Source organism: Neovison vison, chromosome 2 (assembly GCF_020171115.1).
Source record: "Neovison vison isolate M4711 chromosome 2, ASM_NN_V1, whole genome shotgun sequence".
In the NCBI taxonomy this organism is placed as follows: domain Eukaryota; kingdom Metazoa; phylum Chordata; class Mammalia; order Carnivora; family Mustelidae; genus Neogale; species Neogale vison.
The window spans coordinates 1311955-1327612 of NC_058092.1; the positions used below are offsets into that span (position 1 = coordinate 1311955).

The 15658-nt window shown below is 65.8% G+C and overlaps 1 protein-coding gene and 1 long non-coding RNA gene across 2 annotated transcripts; both read right to left on the reverse strand.

Moving 5' to 3' along the window:
• Window positions 1–1055: 1055 nt before the first annotated feature.
• HES5 (hes family bHLH transcription factor 5) lies at window positions 1056–2487 on the reverse strand. Its single transcript, XM_044236265.1, has 3 exons — window positions 2400–2487; window positions 2139–2304; window positions 1056–2049 (listed from the first exon to the last, which is right to left on the reverse strand). Exons 1-3 carry the CDS (start codon window positions 2451–2453, stop codon window positions 1766–1768), a joined length of 504 nt encoding a protein of 167 aa, XP_044092200.1. The 5' UTR covers window positions 2454–2487; the 3' UTR covers window positions 1056–1765.
• A 3922-nt stretch (window positions 2488–6409) lies between these two features.
• On the reverse strand, window positions 6410–15658 carry LOC122899358. Its single transcript, XR_006383106.1, has 2 exons — window positions 15522–15658; window positions 6410–6824 (listed from the first exon to the last, which is right to left on the reverse strand). It is a non-coding gene; the product is annotated as an uncharacterized LOC122899358 (long non-coding RNA).

Sequence of the window (15658 nt, forward strand, 5' to 3'; positions counted from 1 at the left end):
CCAGAGGACGCAGGCCTGGAGCTTCGAGGACCCTGGGCCACGGGTGGGGGGGTGTGGGCCTGGCCAGGAGGCACACCCCACTCCCCATTCATTGACACGCCTGCCCACATGCAGGAAGCCTGTGGGATGCAGGGGAAAGGCGTGGGGCAGGCAATGGGCTGGCCTGGAGAGGGTGCCTTGGATTCTGCTCCGAGTGGCCAGAAGGACTCCAGAGGGCAGTGGGGCGAGGCATGCTGAAGAGGGAGGACGGCCAGGTCTGGGCCCCAGGGCCCCAATGACGTGTGAAAGACTTGGCCCCATGTCCAGCTCCTTCCCCTCCCCCCAGCCTGGGTGGGTTTGTCCCTTGGGGAGCCTGCATCCTTTTAGGCTCCTGCGGACTCAACCAGTGTCCAGTACCCTGCCTAAAAATAGGTGCCCTTTTTGAGGTGAGGGATTGTCCTTGGCGACTTCATCACCAGCCCTGCCTCTGCAGCCCTGGTGAGCGTTCGGCCTGCGGGGAGGGCGGGAGAGCCACCCGTGGACTAGCCAAGTGGCTGCTCCCAGGAGCTCTTCCGGGGGCAGGGGCCGCTGGCCGTGCTGGAAGGCCAGGGTGGAGGCAAACACTGTCTCCTGCGGTGTGGGCCAGCTGAACCCCTCTGCTGCGGGGAGGGCCCCCTGCAGGCCAGGGTCTCTGCATCGCCTTCAGCCAAATGGAGCTGGAAAGTCCCATAGCTGTCACTAGCGCCCCCCTGCCCTGTCCCCCAGCTGCAGGGAGCTAGCGAGCGGCCGTGAAGGAAACTCCAGCATCCCTTCCTGCTGTACATGGGCTCTGGGTTCTATGGGGCCTGCTCTTCTCCCGGCCTGCCTCCCCCCTGCTTGCTCACCTCCTGTCCTCATTCCCGCCTTCTCTCAGCCGGGACCAGCACTTCTGCCTTGTCCAGAGGGTGACTGGCAGAGACACCTCCCCCTACAGCTGGGAATCATGATGGGGCGTGGCCTCCTCTGCCCCTGCAGACCGCCCCCACCACTGCGGCTGCCAAGAACCCACGTATAGCACAAGAGACAGACCCGAGGGCTGCTTGGTCAGGTTTTATTGGAAATCTGCAAAGCCAGCCCGTGGGCTTCCACGGGGACCGACGGTTCAAATTCTGAATTCAGATCCTGCCCACACGCACCCACCCACACACAGGGACCCTTTGAGGATCATGGTGGAGACCCCTGCCCTTTCCCCAAAGCCCACTCTGAGCCCCTGCTAGACAACCGAGTGTGAACGGGGGCCTTGTGGCCGCGGCTTCGCATGACCCTTCCTTGCCCGTCCAGGCTGACGCTCGTTCCTATGAGGATACACCTTGAGTTCCGCCTTCACAAAAGGCAAATGTGCCCACGGCACGGCCCGCCCGCCAGGCCCCCTGGCCCGGACGCTGCAGGCCCTGAAGAAAGTCTTCTACACGTGGAGGCACCGGCTGACCGAGCCCCTGACACTTACAAATATCATAGAACCCCAGGCGGTGGGGACTTCCCAGAAGTCACTTGCTGAAATGCAAACACAGAACAACCCCATGGAGTCAGACACTTGGCAGAAGGTGGGCCCTGATTGTCCTAAGTGACAAGGACTCTGCAAGCACATTCTCTTGAGAATGACCCTCCTGCTGGCCCGCCAGCCTGGAGAGAGAGCCTTCCGGAGAAGGGGTCTGTCCAAGCCCCAGGAGGGACAGATGGATGGCCAGAGGAGCAGGCTGGCCGGCCCTCCGGTGCTCGGGGGTGGCCACCCGCTAGGCCGGCAGGGTCACCAGGGCCGCCAGAGGCCGCAGGTGGGCTGGCGTGCTGCGACGGCGGTGGCCTTGGCGGGGGTGAGCACGGGCGGCGGCGCGGTGCCCGCGGCCTTGGGTTCCTTGGTGGGCACCGTGGGCGCGGCGGGGGGGCGCTGGAAGTGGTAGAGCAGCTTCATCTGCGTGTCGCTGGCCGCGTGCAGCGTCAGGAACTGCACAGCCTCCTGCAGGCACCAGGAGTAGCCCTCGCTGTAGTCCTGGTGCAGGCTCTTGGGGCCGGCGGCGGCGGCGGCGGTGAAGGCTGCGGCGAGACCGGGCGGCGGTGACTGGGGGCGGGGGGCGGGGCGCGGGGGGGGCGGGGCGCGGGGCGCGGCGGGGGGCGCGGCTCACCTTTGCTGTGCTTCAGGTAGCTGACGGCCATCTCCAGGATGTCGGCCTTCTCCAGCTTGGAGTTGGGCTGGTGGCGCGCGAACTCCTGCTCCAGCAGCAGCTTCAGCTGCTCGATGCTGCTGTTGATGCGGTCGCGGCGCATCTTCTCCACCACGGGCTTGCGGAGCTGCGGGGGACACGCGCGTCAGCCGGCGGCGGGGCGCGGGGCGCGGGGCGCGGGGCGCGGGGCGCGGGGCGCGGGGCGGGCGGCGGCTCACTTACGCGGTTTTTCTCTTTGGGGCTGAGCAGCTCCACGGCCACGGTGCTGGGGGCCATGCCTGGCGCGGAGAGGCGGCGGGCGAGCGGGCAGTGGCGGCCGGCGGGCCGGCGGGCCCTATATAGGCGCGGCGGCGGGCAGGCGCCTGGGGCCCGGGCGCCGCGGCCGTTCCCACACTCGGCGGCCAATGGCCGGGCGGGCCGCACAAAGGCGCCGGCCCATTAGCGCACGCTAAATTGCCTGTGAATTGGCGCGGGCACAATGGGCGCTCCCCGAGGAGCAGGTGGGCCGCTCCGCACAATGTCCGGGCTGTGGGAACGCGCTCGCCCTCATTAGCATCCCGGGGCCTGATGCTGGGAGCCCCGCGCCTCAATATGCTGTCTTTTCCCAGGCCTCGGGGATGGGGGGCGGGGGTGGGTGGGGGGAGCAGGAAAGAGTGGTGCCCCTCCCCGGCCCCTCTCTCCCCTCCCCTTCGCCTCTCCCGAGGTCTCCCGCCGCTGGCTGGCAGAGGCTAGGCGGGGAAAAGCTTTCCAGTGAATGAGTGGGGGGCTTCCAGTGGTTTGGGCACCCTCCCTGATGGGGACCTGCTGCACACCCCACACCCACGCCAGGGCGGGTGGAATGGAGGAGGCTACAGTCTTCCTGTGCGCAGGTGGAAGGGGGGAGAGGGACCCACGCTTTTGGAACCAGACCTGCTGGCCGAGGTGATAAGTCCCAGGCTGTCACCTGACTTCTTCAGGGCTGGAAAACCTTCCGTGGCTTAGCCTGGGGAAGACTCAGGGTAGCAGAGGGCCTGAAGTGCCCAGCATGGAGTCTGGCGCCGAGGCGCTCCCCCCAGGATCTGCTGCACCCCGTCTTCCGGGGAGCAGCCTGTCAGGCAGTGGCATCTGGGGTGCCCTCCACCAGCCGGTGCTCCTCAGGGCCTCACCCTGCCCCATGGGGCAGGAGGTACGAGCACACGGTCCGCAGAGCGCAGGAGAGCCCAGGGCCCCAGGGGTGTGCTTGACACACGTGTGTGGTCACCACACATACAAGACGGGGGTGGGGGAAGCCTCTGCTGGCCGCTGGCTGCTGCCCAGCCTGGTGGGGACGTGTGGGGTTTGCTTTCCTTGGGCATCCTGCCAGCGGGTAGGGAGGAAGGGTGCCAGGTGGTAGGCATGGGGGTCAGAGCAGGACAGGCCTGGAGCCCACACGGATGCTTCATGAGCTCAGACAGCCCCCTAGGGCCTCCCTGGGAAAACTGGTAATCCTGGTGCCTGGCCAGCCAAGCCCAGGTCCCCCAGCTGCTTTGGGGACCGCCAGCCCTACCCTGGTTGTCCAGGAGCACCCCCTTTGCCCAGAGCAGTCATCTTGCTCTGATTCTCTGGAGTCCTGCAAGGACTGGGGTGGGGGGGCTGGGGCTTCCTCCTGGGGGCAGGGCAGGACCCAATGGGCAGGCGGAACCTCTGTCCTGGGAACCGGCAGGTGGCATCAGGGCACGTCAGCCAGAGTTTGAATCCAGGAACAGGTCCAGGTGTGGCTGGAAATTGCAGGGCTTTAACAAGGGTCCAGTCAGATCTCCCCCCTCCTCCGGGGTCTTGGCAGGGACCCACAGCTATGACTGGCTTGTTTGGTGGACCTGCTCCAGAAACCCCCCTCCCCCTCCCTTATCCCCACCCCCACCGCATACAAGGAGCCTTTGGTTTCCCAGCAATGGGCGAGGCGGGAAGCAGGCAGGATGGTGTCGCGACCGGAGTGGCTGGGAGCCAGCTCAGGGCTGCCCTGTGGGCCAGCTGGTCACCCACTGGGGTGTGTTAGGCTGGGGAGCTTCCAGAGGGGAACCTTCAGGTGACTTTGAAGGGGGAGCATAGGGAGCCCCTGTTCACCCCTCTGGTACCTTCTCCTCCTCCTCCCTCCTAACAGCCTCCTCTTGAAGGGGGCCCAGGCCCTGGGCTGGCTGTGGGAGGCGGGAGACCCCGGGCCGGGGCTCCTCTCTGAGCAGATGGGGCCCTACTACAGATGTGTGGCTCTAGTTTGATGCAAAAGGACAGGGGACAGCTGAGGAAGCTGGGGATGGGCGTGCGGAAGCCACAGGCTCTGCTGCGCAGCCCTGGACGCTGACGGGGACCCACAGCCTAGGTGTGGGCGGGCAGGTCCTGCGGGCTGTGCGTGGAACCCAGGACGCTCCCTGGGGCCATTTTTGCAGCCCAAATGGGACTCCTGCTGGGCAGTGGGCACGTTTTGGTGTGTCCCTTGCTTGTTTATGGACTCCCTAGGGGTGGGCTGGGGTGGGGAGGGAGAGGGTGGCTTTGTCACCTGTGTCTCCATTGGCCACACCCTCAAAGCTATGGACTCAGCACCAAGAAATTGCTTAGCTAAGGGCTTGGGGAATGCAGGGGCAGGGAGCAAGCCCCAAACCCACTCCGGCCCTGGCCACAGCTGGCGAGACACAGCTGGCGAGCTACGAGCCCAAGTCCATGTGGGCCTCCCTGCTAGACGCGGGGGTCCCAGGGCCCTGACCAAGAGTGAGAGCCGTCCTCAGGCCAGGCCCTCCCGCTCCCTGCCTCACTTCTTCCTGCGTCAGAGGGGCATTTGGCTAGGGCTTGTGTCCTGCCCTCACCCCCCTTCCCCAAGCTGGCTCTTGGTCCAAGTGAGACACGTGCAGGAGATGTGGTCCAGCTCCCACCACCCCTCCAGCTGCCCACCCACCCGCAGTGGGCCCGGGTGGCCTGCCCGAAGTGAGGGTGGTGAGTGGGCTGCCCCCTTCTTCCCTCCTCCCCCTGAGCTGGAGCAGCTTTGGTTCATTTTTCAGTTGTGGGAGATATGAGAGGAACGGTGTTCAATCCCAGCGAGGCCGGATAGAGCCTGGCTCCCTCCCTGCGTGCGGGCCAGATGGCAGCTCTGAGCCCTCCAAGGCACACGCCTGGCCTTTGTGGGCCGTTTAACACTATGAATGGGGCCAAAGTGTGGGAAACTCCTTGGGCTCTTGGCTCACACCACCCGGAGGGGGCTGGCCCACCAGGCCGGGGGGAGGGGGATGCGAATGGGCGGGTGGGGGGAGGGCTGAGGCTCCCTCCGGGCTGGTGGGCTTGGAGCAGAAGCACCCGGGAATGCAGGGGCTGGTCAGATCTTCCGACTGGGCTGCCCCCAGCAGCTGGGGAGGGGCGCCTTTCTCCAGCTGGGACTTTGAGGGGGAGGGAGGTTTGTCGTGCCCCCCACCCTGGAGACCTCAGTAAGTCTGGGGTGAGCCTCAGCACTGAGGGAAGATGCCTGGCTGCGGATGTGGGGGGCTCCCCTAGTTGGGCTGATTATGCTAGAATTCAGGAATCTGGGACCATAACTCCTTTGTGAATGACACCCCAACCCCTGGGTGACTGCAAAGTAGGCGGCTTGCAGCGGGGAGGGCTCCCGGGGCATTAGCTCCCGAGGCTGGAGGAGGAGAGCTCTTGCGGAGAAAGTGAAATGGGGCGGCCGCCGTGGGAGGGAGCGGCGTGGGGTTCCCCAGAAATCCAGCCGGGAGCCACCACGTGGTCCAGAAGCTCGTCTTCTGCGCGCATGCGCCCCGAAGGCCTGGGTGCAGGGGCTGAGCGCTGTGCCCCCCACGACCCCGGCAGCCGCGCGCACGAGGGCCCAGCGGTGGGAGCAGCCCCACGTGGGTGGACGGACGGAGGAGCAGCACCGGGTCCCTCCGCGTGATGGACTGTTATCCAGCCTGAGAGAGGAAGGGGCAGGGGCAGGCGGAGCTCAAGGACTTGGAGCTCAGGGAGACCAGCCGCTCCCGGCAGCACAGGCCCCGGGGACTCCCCGCACGCGCGGCTGCCCCGGGAGTCAGATCCGCGGAGACAGAAAGGGGCGGGGTGGACGCCACAGGTCGGGGGCTAGTGTTTCCTGGGGGCAGACGTCAGTCTGGGAGATGGAACGTCCTGGAGACGGGCGGTGGGGACGGGCGCACGACAGTGTACTGTGCTGCACGCCGCGAGCCCTTAGCGGGAACAGCGCGAATTTCACGTGAGGCCCGATTCACGATACACGGAGATGTTTTGAAAGGAGGCGGACTGTTTGCTCCGCGGGAGCCCAGGGAACGCGCGGCCGCGCGAGACGCGCCTTAGGGTAGCGCCCAGCTCCCTCCCGCGCTGCCCGGGCTACGGGGTGACCCTGATAACGGGGGTCGGAGGTCAGGCGTGAGGCGTCCCTGCAACGCGGAGAGGCCTGCGCGGGCCCCGGAGCCTGCGCCTTCCCCATGGGCCAGGCGGGGAGACAGACCGTGAGCGAAGTCTCCCAACGGCTCCAGAATGAACGCTGGTGGCCGCGCCGTGTCGGAGAGCGCCGGGTGTCCAAGGGCACCGCGTCCGAGGTTTCCGAGTCTGAGGTCGCCGTGTGGCTTTCCTGGGCTCAGCCCTTCTCCACGTACCCCGTCTGCACGGCCTTCTGGAAGCTGGTTAAGAAAGTGGCTGGAGGGCGGAAGAATGCCGTGAGGGACCCCCCCCCCGCCCCCCACCCTGTGCCCGCCCTCCAGGAGCTGGGTGCCACTGGGTTCTTCCCGCTGGCGCCCAGGCCTACAGGCAAGATACAGGCACCACCTTTGTTGCCACGAAGGTGCATTGTGGGAGCTGGCAGCTGTGTACCCCACTCCGCTTGGGGGTACCCTGGAGGCAGTGGCCACCTCCTGGCCAGGAGGAGCCCTAGTCCCCGTGGCCTTAGCTCCCTGCACCCCTGTCCCATACCGAAGAACTGGACACAGAGACGGGCACTTGCTCCTCCCTCCCTGCCCCTCTGCACTGCGGGGCTTCCTCCCCTTGCAGGGGCGCAGACACCAGGGACCCACGGAGCTAAGAGGGTCCTGAGGCCCGGCCTCCACCCAGGGGCAGGGGGGGCAGGAAGCCCTCACAGGTAGGGGATAATGTTGTGAGGTGTACATCTAAGACAGGCCAGCACTCCGGCTGGACGCCCACTTGACGTTGGCAGAGAAGTCAAGGGAAAGCTCCCCGATGCCAGCAGTTTGGGGCACACACACTGCTTAGTTTGTATGACACACACAGGGTTTGGTTTCCATTATGCCTCTGTTTCCCGGATTCTCTGGAGTGAGCGTCAGACCCTCCTGTGGTTTCTAAGAGGGCACACTTGGGCTCGGCAGAGGGCGGAGGCACTGATGCTTCTTGAAAGAGCATCAGGATTTTGAGAATCCAAGAAGGATTTTGGGAATGGAGGGGGAGATAGGGGCGCCCAGGAAGGTCTTCCTGGAGGAGGAGAGGCCTGAGCAGTCCTTGGAGGGATAGCGGGTGTGTTCCAGATAAGCAACGGCAGATGCTTTGCCAGGCAAAGAGAATGGCGGGATCCGGGCTTGGCGGGGGGCGGGGGGGCATTGAAATAGGGACCAGCGTCTCCCAAGTCCGGCTGGCAGGGGTTCCCCCGCCTGTGTGTGTTCATCCCAGTGTGTGTGCCGGGCTCCGGGAATAAAGGGCCTGGCCCTGGCTCCCTGGCCCCTCAGCTTGGCCCCCTCTCCTTGGCTGGTCAGTGTGTAGACACAGCTCAGGTGTCCCAGCTGGGTCACTCCTTCCCAGCGCCGTCCTGCTGCCCAGGTGTTAGAGGCCCTTGAGAAGAAGGTTCACGCTGGGCTGAGGGCTGCTCTGAGCCTCCTGGTGGGGAACAGGTGAACCTTGGCCCTGGGCGACGGGTAGGGGAAGGCCCTGTCAACAGCTTGTCTCTTGCACTGTCGGTGGGGCAGTACCCTGTCTTTTGTGATGCGCCGGTGCCCCCCGGTTCTGTGCCTGCCTCCCACAGTGTCCCGCCCACACAGACACTCGGGCTCCTGTGCATTTCGGTAGCACAGGGGCAGCGGGAGCCCAGGAGGTTGCTCTCTGAGTGTGTTCCCCAGGGACACTGGGGCGTCGGTGTGGGGGGCAAGTCAAAGCTCAGGCTGGGCTCTGCCCTTCGCTTTATGTTGAACACGGACCGCACTTACTTCTGTGCGGTGGGCTTTTCCCGCCAGGACCACCTGATGGAGGCAATGGTTCCAGGTCGCTGGAGATCACCAAGGGTGGCCGAGTGCGGCCCTACAGACAGGAGACCAGTGCCTGCCCTCCCGGCCCGCTTGGCCTGACCCAGAAGGAGACCTCATTGCTGGGACTGACGGCTTGGAGTTGCCTGTGATTCTCACCTGAGCAGAGGCCAGGGTACTGAATCAGGGTCACCAAGTCAGGGGCTCGAGGCTCTCCACACACCCTTGTCTGTACACACACCTCTCCTTCCATGATGGCGGGGTCCCAGGGAGTAGGGGCTCTGAGCAGGGAAGGACTGCCTGTACCTCGAGTACCCACGAGGTGGGGCCAGGCTGGGCCTCATCCATGGAATGCTGGGGGTCAGGTCACAGACCTGCCGGCTCCGTCAGATTCTGTGCTCCAGGGGCCGGAAACCCTTCTGTGGAAGCTGCCCTTGGACAGCTTCCAGCTGTGAGTTTGGCCTCCGTCCTTACGCCTGGGGGCCTGGGATGAGCTGCCTCTGCCCCTGGACAGAGGGGGTGCTGACTCCAGCCTCTGCACCCACCCCTTCTCTCTGCTCGTCCGAACCAGGCACTACCCTGCAGCCTGACTGGGGGAGGGCAGGCCGTCCCTTGGTCTCCGCAGCTCCCGCCCTTCATGGCGGGGGTGGGATCACACCTGAGCAGCGGTCCCACCAAGTTCCCAGGCCAGACTTGGGGACCCCAGGCTTTGTAGGCCAGAGCAGGCCCCATGTTCCTAAACGGAGGGTGCTCTGTTCTCTGAGTGGGAGAGCTCAGATCCTAGGCTTGACCAGCCCCAGCTCCCGAGGCCTCAGTTTCCCCAGCGGAAAGAGGAGCAGGGTGGACGCGCAGAGGCGGGGGGTGTGGGAAAGCGCGGGGCCCTTGAGTCTCATGGGCCCCTCCGGATTAGGGGCCTCTCTGGCCCACGTGGCCCCCACCCCCCCAGGGGCCGGGGGCAGGCCCAGGTCGCAGTCCAAAGCTGGTTAAAACCCTGCCGTGTCAGAGAGCAGCTCGCTCCCAACCTCTGAAAGGCAGACAAGCCCTTCATTGCTCTATTATAACGCGGAGCCAGATGGTCTTTTGGGAGTCGTCCCCCCCCTCCCGCCCCCCGGGGCCACCCCCATTCATTCAGAAGCAGAGCCCGGCACTAATGCTGCGGGGTTGGGGGGGAGCCCAGGCACGCTTCCACTGCCGGCCGCAGTGTGGGAACCGCAGGCCAGCATAAACCACATGCAGGAGGGGCGCGTGGGGACCCCAAGCCTGGTTCTTGGAGGCCAGACTGCCTGCGGGCCCTGCCAGGCTGTCTCTCCACTGGGAGAGCCAGGATGGGGCTCTTAACCCGCCGTGAGCCTTGGCTTCCTGCGAACCGTGATGACGACGGAGCTGCCCGAGACCTGGGGAGATCGGGCCGAGCACGGGGGTGCGCACCAGGCCCTGCCCTGTGTCTGCGTCTCCCCAAGAATGCAGTCACGTGTTTAAACCCGTGGAAAAACAGCCAAAGAAGGAAAATATTTTGTGACAAACAAAAATGACATGAAACTCAAATTGAGCATCCGTGAGTCACATGTCGGGGGCACGCGCCAGGCACACCCCTCCGCTGTTCGGGGGCTGCCCTCCCGATCCCAGGCAGCGGGGAGCAGGGGGGTGGGTCAGCCTGATGGCCCTGGGCCTGTCCCAGAGATGGGGGGGCACCTGCTCCGTGTGGATTGTCTGCACGGCGCTGACCTCCGTCCTCACTCCCCATGGGGGGGCCCGCGCCCTCCTGCCCTGCTCCTCTGGGGGCTGCTGTGGGACCCCGCTGTGCCAAGGCTGAGTGGCATCGCACCCACTGGCACGGGCAAGGACACCGAGGACCAGTCCCTCCCACGCTGCACGTTGGGAGCTGAGGCCAGACCGGAGCCGGTGGGGGGTGGGTGGAGGGCAGGTGTGGCGGCCGCTTCTCCCACAGAAAGGGCGGGAACAGGTTCCTGGATCTGGTCCCGCTTCCCTCAGTCACTCAGCCTCTCTGTCAACCACTGTGCTTCCTCTGGGGTCTAGGCTGGGGTGGGGGACCTTCCCTCACACCCAGTGGACCAGCCCAGGCCCTCAGAGCAGCTCCCAGCTCCCTCTTCCTAAGTTTGCGTCTCACACAATCTGACCCCATTTGCCTCTTGGGTCCTGGACTGGTGGTCCTACCCCCTTGCTCCACCTGGCTCTCGCCGGTGGGCCTGCTGGACACTGGGCTGGCCTGCCCTGGGCCTCGTGTTCCCCATCTGATGGCTGAAGGGTTGGTCTGGCTGGTGGTTAAAGAGTCGCCCCCAGGGGCGCCTGGGTGGCTCAGTGGGTTAAAGCCTCTGCCTTCGGCTCAGGTCATGATCCCAGGGTCCTGGGATCGAGCCCCGCATCGGGCTCTCTGCTCATCCGGGAGCCTGTTTCCTCCTCTCTCTCTGCCTGCCTCTCTGCCTACTTGTGATCTCTGTCAAATAAATAAATAAAAATCTTAAAAAAAAAAAAAAGAGTCCCCCGGCCCCAGCCACCTGCTCAAGTCATGGGGCTCCCCAAATAAGCAGAGGCAGAGGCTTGGGGAGGGCGACTAATTTGCACACAAATGATGGAGCCAGAGAAGGCCAAGTGATCCATGGCGGGGCTCTGGCGGCTTAGTTACCTGGGAAGCTGCTGGGGGAAGCAGAGGGGGCCTGGGCAGCTCTGGGCGTGCGTCACTGACGCAGTCCCCCCAATCCGAGGATGACTGAAAGAGTCAAGAACCGTCCCTGCTGGGACCCTCTGCTTCCCAAGCACTGTAGGGGCCTGAAGGGTCACAGATGAAGGTTCAGGCTCCGTGCTCCCCAGGGTCACACCTCACTGATCCTTGAACACCCCCCCCCGGTGCCCTCCCCCACAGGACCCCCGTTCTGATTCCAGATGACTTCACCAACATTCCTTTTGGGTACCTGCCTGGGCTCCGACACCCCACAGACTCCCTCCCCCCATTGTAATGGTAGTCAGTAGTCAGGCCAGCCATTGGGGGTACAGGGGTCCAGCCTGGCGCAGGGACCCATCAGGGAGGCTCAGCACCGGCCCCCTGGGCACACCTGGTGCTCCCTACAGCCGCTGGGCTGGGGGTCTCCGAGACCCCACAGGACCCAACGCGGAGTTCACAGGGGAAGGCTCAAGGGGCCCAGCCAGTCCCAGGATCCTGGTTGGCCTCCAGCTTAGGGGAGGAAGTGAGACCGAGGTTGCCCACCCCCTGCTGGGCAATAATTACCCTCAAGTGGCTGCTGGGTGCCAGGCAGAGGCCCAAGCCTGGCCCTGGGGCAGGGTGTGGGGGAGGTGGGCGAAGCCTTCAGAGTCTGGCCCTTCCTACTAGGCTTGTCTCTCACGTCTGGCAGTGACCCCACGTTCAGTCTCCTGCCCCATCCCCCAGGACTGAGGTGGCTCCCGGCCTTAGCCAGGAGGGTCTAGTGAGCGCCCGCCTGTCCCCTGGGCTTGGACCCCATGAGGCAGACCCCACCCTCCCTGGAGCTCCCCGAGGGAAAGAGCAGACAGCCCCCTCAGCCCCCTTGGGCCTGTTTCTCTTCACGTGAAACCGGGCGTGAGGGGGTCTCGGTGGTCTCCCTGGGTGCAGGGCCCTGCCGGTCTGACACCATGCAGGGAGGCCCCGGGGATGGGGGGGCCACGCTGGCTGAGGTGGCGGACCCCAGGCCTGCAGCTCTGCAGCCCTGCCCGCCCCCAAGCCAGAGGAGAATTTGGGCGGGAGGGAAGGGCCTCTCCGGGTGGCTTCCCACACTCCGCGCCTGCTGCGGACATTCATCTGGCACAAAAGGCGCGTGCTGGCTTTGTGTGCGGAGCGCTGGGCCCAGAGGCCATCTGGGGAGCACTCGGAGCCAGGCGGGGCTCCCCCAGGCTGCCTTTGAAGGTTGGGGCATCAGCAGCAGCTCCCGAACCGCATGCTGGAGGGTCGCACATCTGGCCGGGCCGGTGCCTTCCCATTCCCACAGCCCTCAGCAGTCCCCGCGCCCCAGGCCTGGCCCTGCTGGCGAACCAAGGGACAAAGGGGAATGCCTGCCGCCCCACCCCTTCTGATGGCTGCCCTGGGCTGCTCCTGCCAGGGGCCCTCTGAGCTGCTAGGGCTGTGGGCTTGGGGTGCTGATCCAGTGCCACTGCGTTGTCGCTGGGCTCTCTGGCCCTCAGTTTCTTCATCTGTAACATGGGGCCAGTAGCAGTCTGTGTGAGGCAGGTGTGGAGAAGGAAGGAGTGGGTGAAGGCAGAGCGTTCAGAAGCCCCCCCGCCCCCCGGTCCCCGGCTGCTGCTGTTAACGTCGCTGGCGCCTGGCACCCCGGCGCTGGGCTCTGCTAGGCCTTCGCCTTGGCCCACCCCACTTCATTTGGAGCATGATCCCTGCCCAAGTTCCGGGCCGCCTGGGAGCTGCCCGCTGGAGTGGCTTTCAGGGGCCAAAGTGCACCCAGGACAACGAGAGAGCTAGGCCTAGGTCTGGCTCCTGAACTGTTGTCTTCCCTCCCCCTCAGGATTCTGAGCGGGTCCAGGAAGATAATGTGCCCTGCTCAGCTGGTATGCAGTAGGTGCTAAATAAGTGCGCAGTTCCTTGCCACACTCTCCCCGTCCAGGTCCCTCAGGACCCCCAAGTCTGACTTCAGCCCTGGGCCTGCCGCAAGTTGGCCCAGCTGTGGCCCAGCTGCCAGCGGCTAGGGTAAGGGCTGTCAGTCCTGAGCGAACTCTCCTGTCACCACCCCCGTGAAGGCCAGAGGCCTGGATGAGCTAGAGGGGTGAGGTGGGTGGGGGCTCCTTGAAGGCCCTTCCCGGCACGGGGGCAGTTCTGAGTCAGGCAGCTGGGCTGGTGGGGGGCAGGGCGCCGGGCGTCCCCGGGGCTCTGCTTTCAGGGGCCCTTCCTTGCTGAGGGACTCCGGGGCCAGTGCTTGGTAGACAGGACCTCTGGGGGGCCCCCACCCCCACCCCTGCTGGAGGGGGGCATCCTTGAGAGGGTGTCCTGCTGGCCCCGAGATAATCCGGGCTTTGGAGAGGGTGTGAGAGGCTGCCGGCCGACTTTCCCACAGCCCCACATAAAGGGCCGGCCGCCAGCTGCTCTCCCACAAAAGGCTCCCAGCCATTCAGGGCCTGGAGGCAGGCGGGGCAAGCAGAGGGGCAGCCTGGGTCTACCTGGCCACCCCCAAGCAGAGCTAGCCTCCGTGGGGCAGCGCCGGCCTGCTGACCATCAAAGGGCCCAGGAGGTCCCTGGGGCCGGGGCCGGGGGAGCCACGTGTCAGCCCCTCCCCAACACCGCCTCACCCCAGGCTGGCACCACTCCTGGGCCTCTCCATCACCCTGGGCCGTCAGCCCCCCCACCCCTTCCTCCTGCCACCTACCCTGGTCCCGCCTCATCCCCTCCTGGCACCCCTGCTCCCGAGCCTGGCTGCACGGTGCTCCCCCCACCCCCGCCAATGCATCCTGCCAGCCGGTGTGGTAGGGACAGAGGGCCGGCAAGGCTGCCCCCACCCCGAACTTAGCTTCCTCTCTGAGGTGCAGGATGGCCTTTCCCCCTCCCTGGGCTAGTGGAAAAGCCTCCTGAGAGCCATCGTTTAAAAATACTGGGTCCCAGGGATGCTGGGGTTAGAAACTCATGCCTTTCCTGCCCCCCGGGGAATGAACCATCGAGCATCTCTGATGATGACCTTGTTATGTGAGGACCAGACTGGCGGATGGAGGAGGAGCTCAGAGGGCCTTCCCGGAAGAGGTGGCCAGCTGAAGCTTGGCCTTTCCCAAAGCGAGATGAAGTTGGGGTTTTCCAGGGGCAGTGCCCCTGGCACACTCAAGGGGCACCGGTGCTGGTCAGCTCCCCGTCTCAGAGGTGCCATCTCCACGTTGTTCCCACATCTCAAGCTGCTCCTGCAGCGGCTTTCGTCCCCCGGTGAGTGTGGCCAGGCCCAGCAGGTGCCTGGTTGAAGACCCGGCAGGTGTGAGAGGTCGGAGAGGCCCAGGGGAGAGACCAAGCATGGCTCCTGAGAGCAGGCAGTGATCAGAGAGCTACTTTTGACCTATACTGGGAGGGTGGGGTCCCAAAGCTGAGCCCCCAGGGACCACAGCTTCCCTGGGCAGGCAGCTGGACCGCTGGGGGCTGCTCTGGGAGGGTCTGACAACAGGGACTTGGTGGTAGGGCAAGTCCTAGCCAGTGCCCCACGTGTCTCCCCCTCCCCCCGCACTCCCCACCTGCTGGGGGCGGGGGCATCATTATCCCAGCCCAGCAGCGGGGGTGGGGGGGCTTATCTTTGTCCAGGCTTGGCCGCTGATTGGCGGCAGAGCGTGGGAAGGCACGCGCGCCTCAGGCCCCACCACCCTGCTCGGCATAAAGGCCCTACCAGCACCCAGCCGCCTCCACCGCCTCGGACCACCCTCCAGCCCTGGGCGCCTAGCGGCAGGCACGGCCCCTGTTCACCCCCAGAATGAAGATCGGCTGGAGTCTGGGGCACCGGTGGTTGGGGGTGGGGGTAGGGTCCGGGCGGGGCTGGCAGACGCCCTGGGCCACTTCCCTGGCCTCCCTTTTGTTTGAGAAGTTTGCGGGCACTAGCCCAGCCCTGAGCTGGAGAAGGGACAGCGTGGAGACAGGGGGCAACATCCCGGGTGAGCGCCGCCCCGGGCTGGTGGAGGGTGGGGGGCTGGGGGCGCCAGCTAGGAGGGGTGTCCCCCAGGGCAGCCCCCGCCCCCCCCACCTGCTTGCCCCGCCCGCTCACCTGCCTGGCTCAGTCTCCACACCCCCGCAGCCCCCGCAGCCCCGCCAGCACCTTGAGCGGACCTCGGGGAAGGCGATTCTTTGCACGCATCAGGCGCGGAGGGACACCCCGGCCAGGCGGCAGAGCGCTCGCCAGAGTCCTGCCGCCACGTGAGAGCGGCGAGCGAGTGCAGCCCCCGCTCTCCAGGTGGCCGTGACTTTGCCGGGCCGCTGGACCCCAGAGGAGAAGGCTGGGCTGGCTGGACACTTTGTGTCCACTCCTGTTTCCCGGCAGCCCAGCCTGCGGGCCGGGTGCCGTCAGCGGCCGCTAGAAGGAGGGGTCTTGGGGGCGAGGGCTCTGGGTGTTACAAGGTCTGTAAGTGGTCGTGATTGGGGCGGTGCGGGGCGCGCGGAGGCTGCGGAGGGGGTGCGGGGTCACCCCAGCCAAACCTGCCGCGGGACTTCCGTGCCTTCCAGGAAGACGGAGGATGGGAGGGCTCCTGCAGGAGGGCGAGCGAGTGGGAGGGCCGCGCGCTGGCGGGGCGAGGCCGTGTGCTGGAGCCGCACCCGGGGGCTGCAGGTGTATG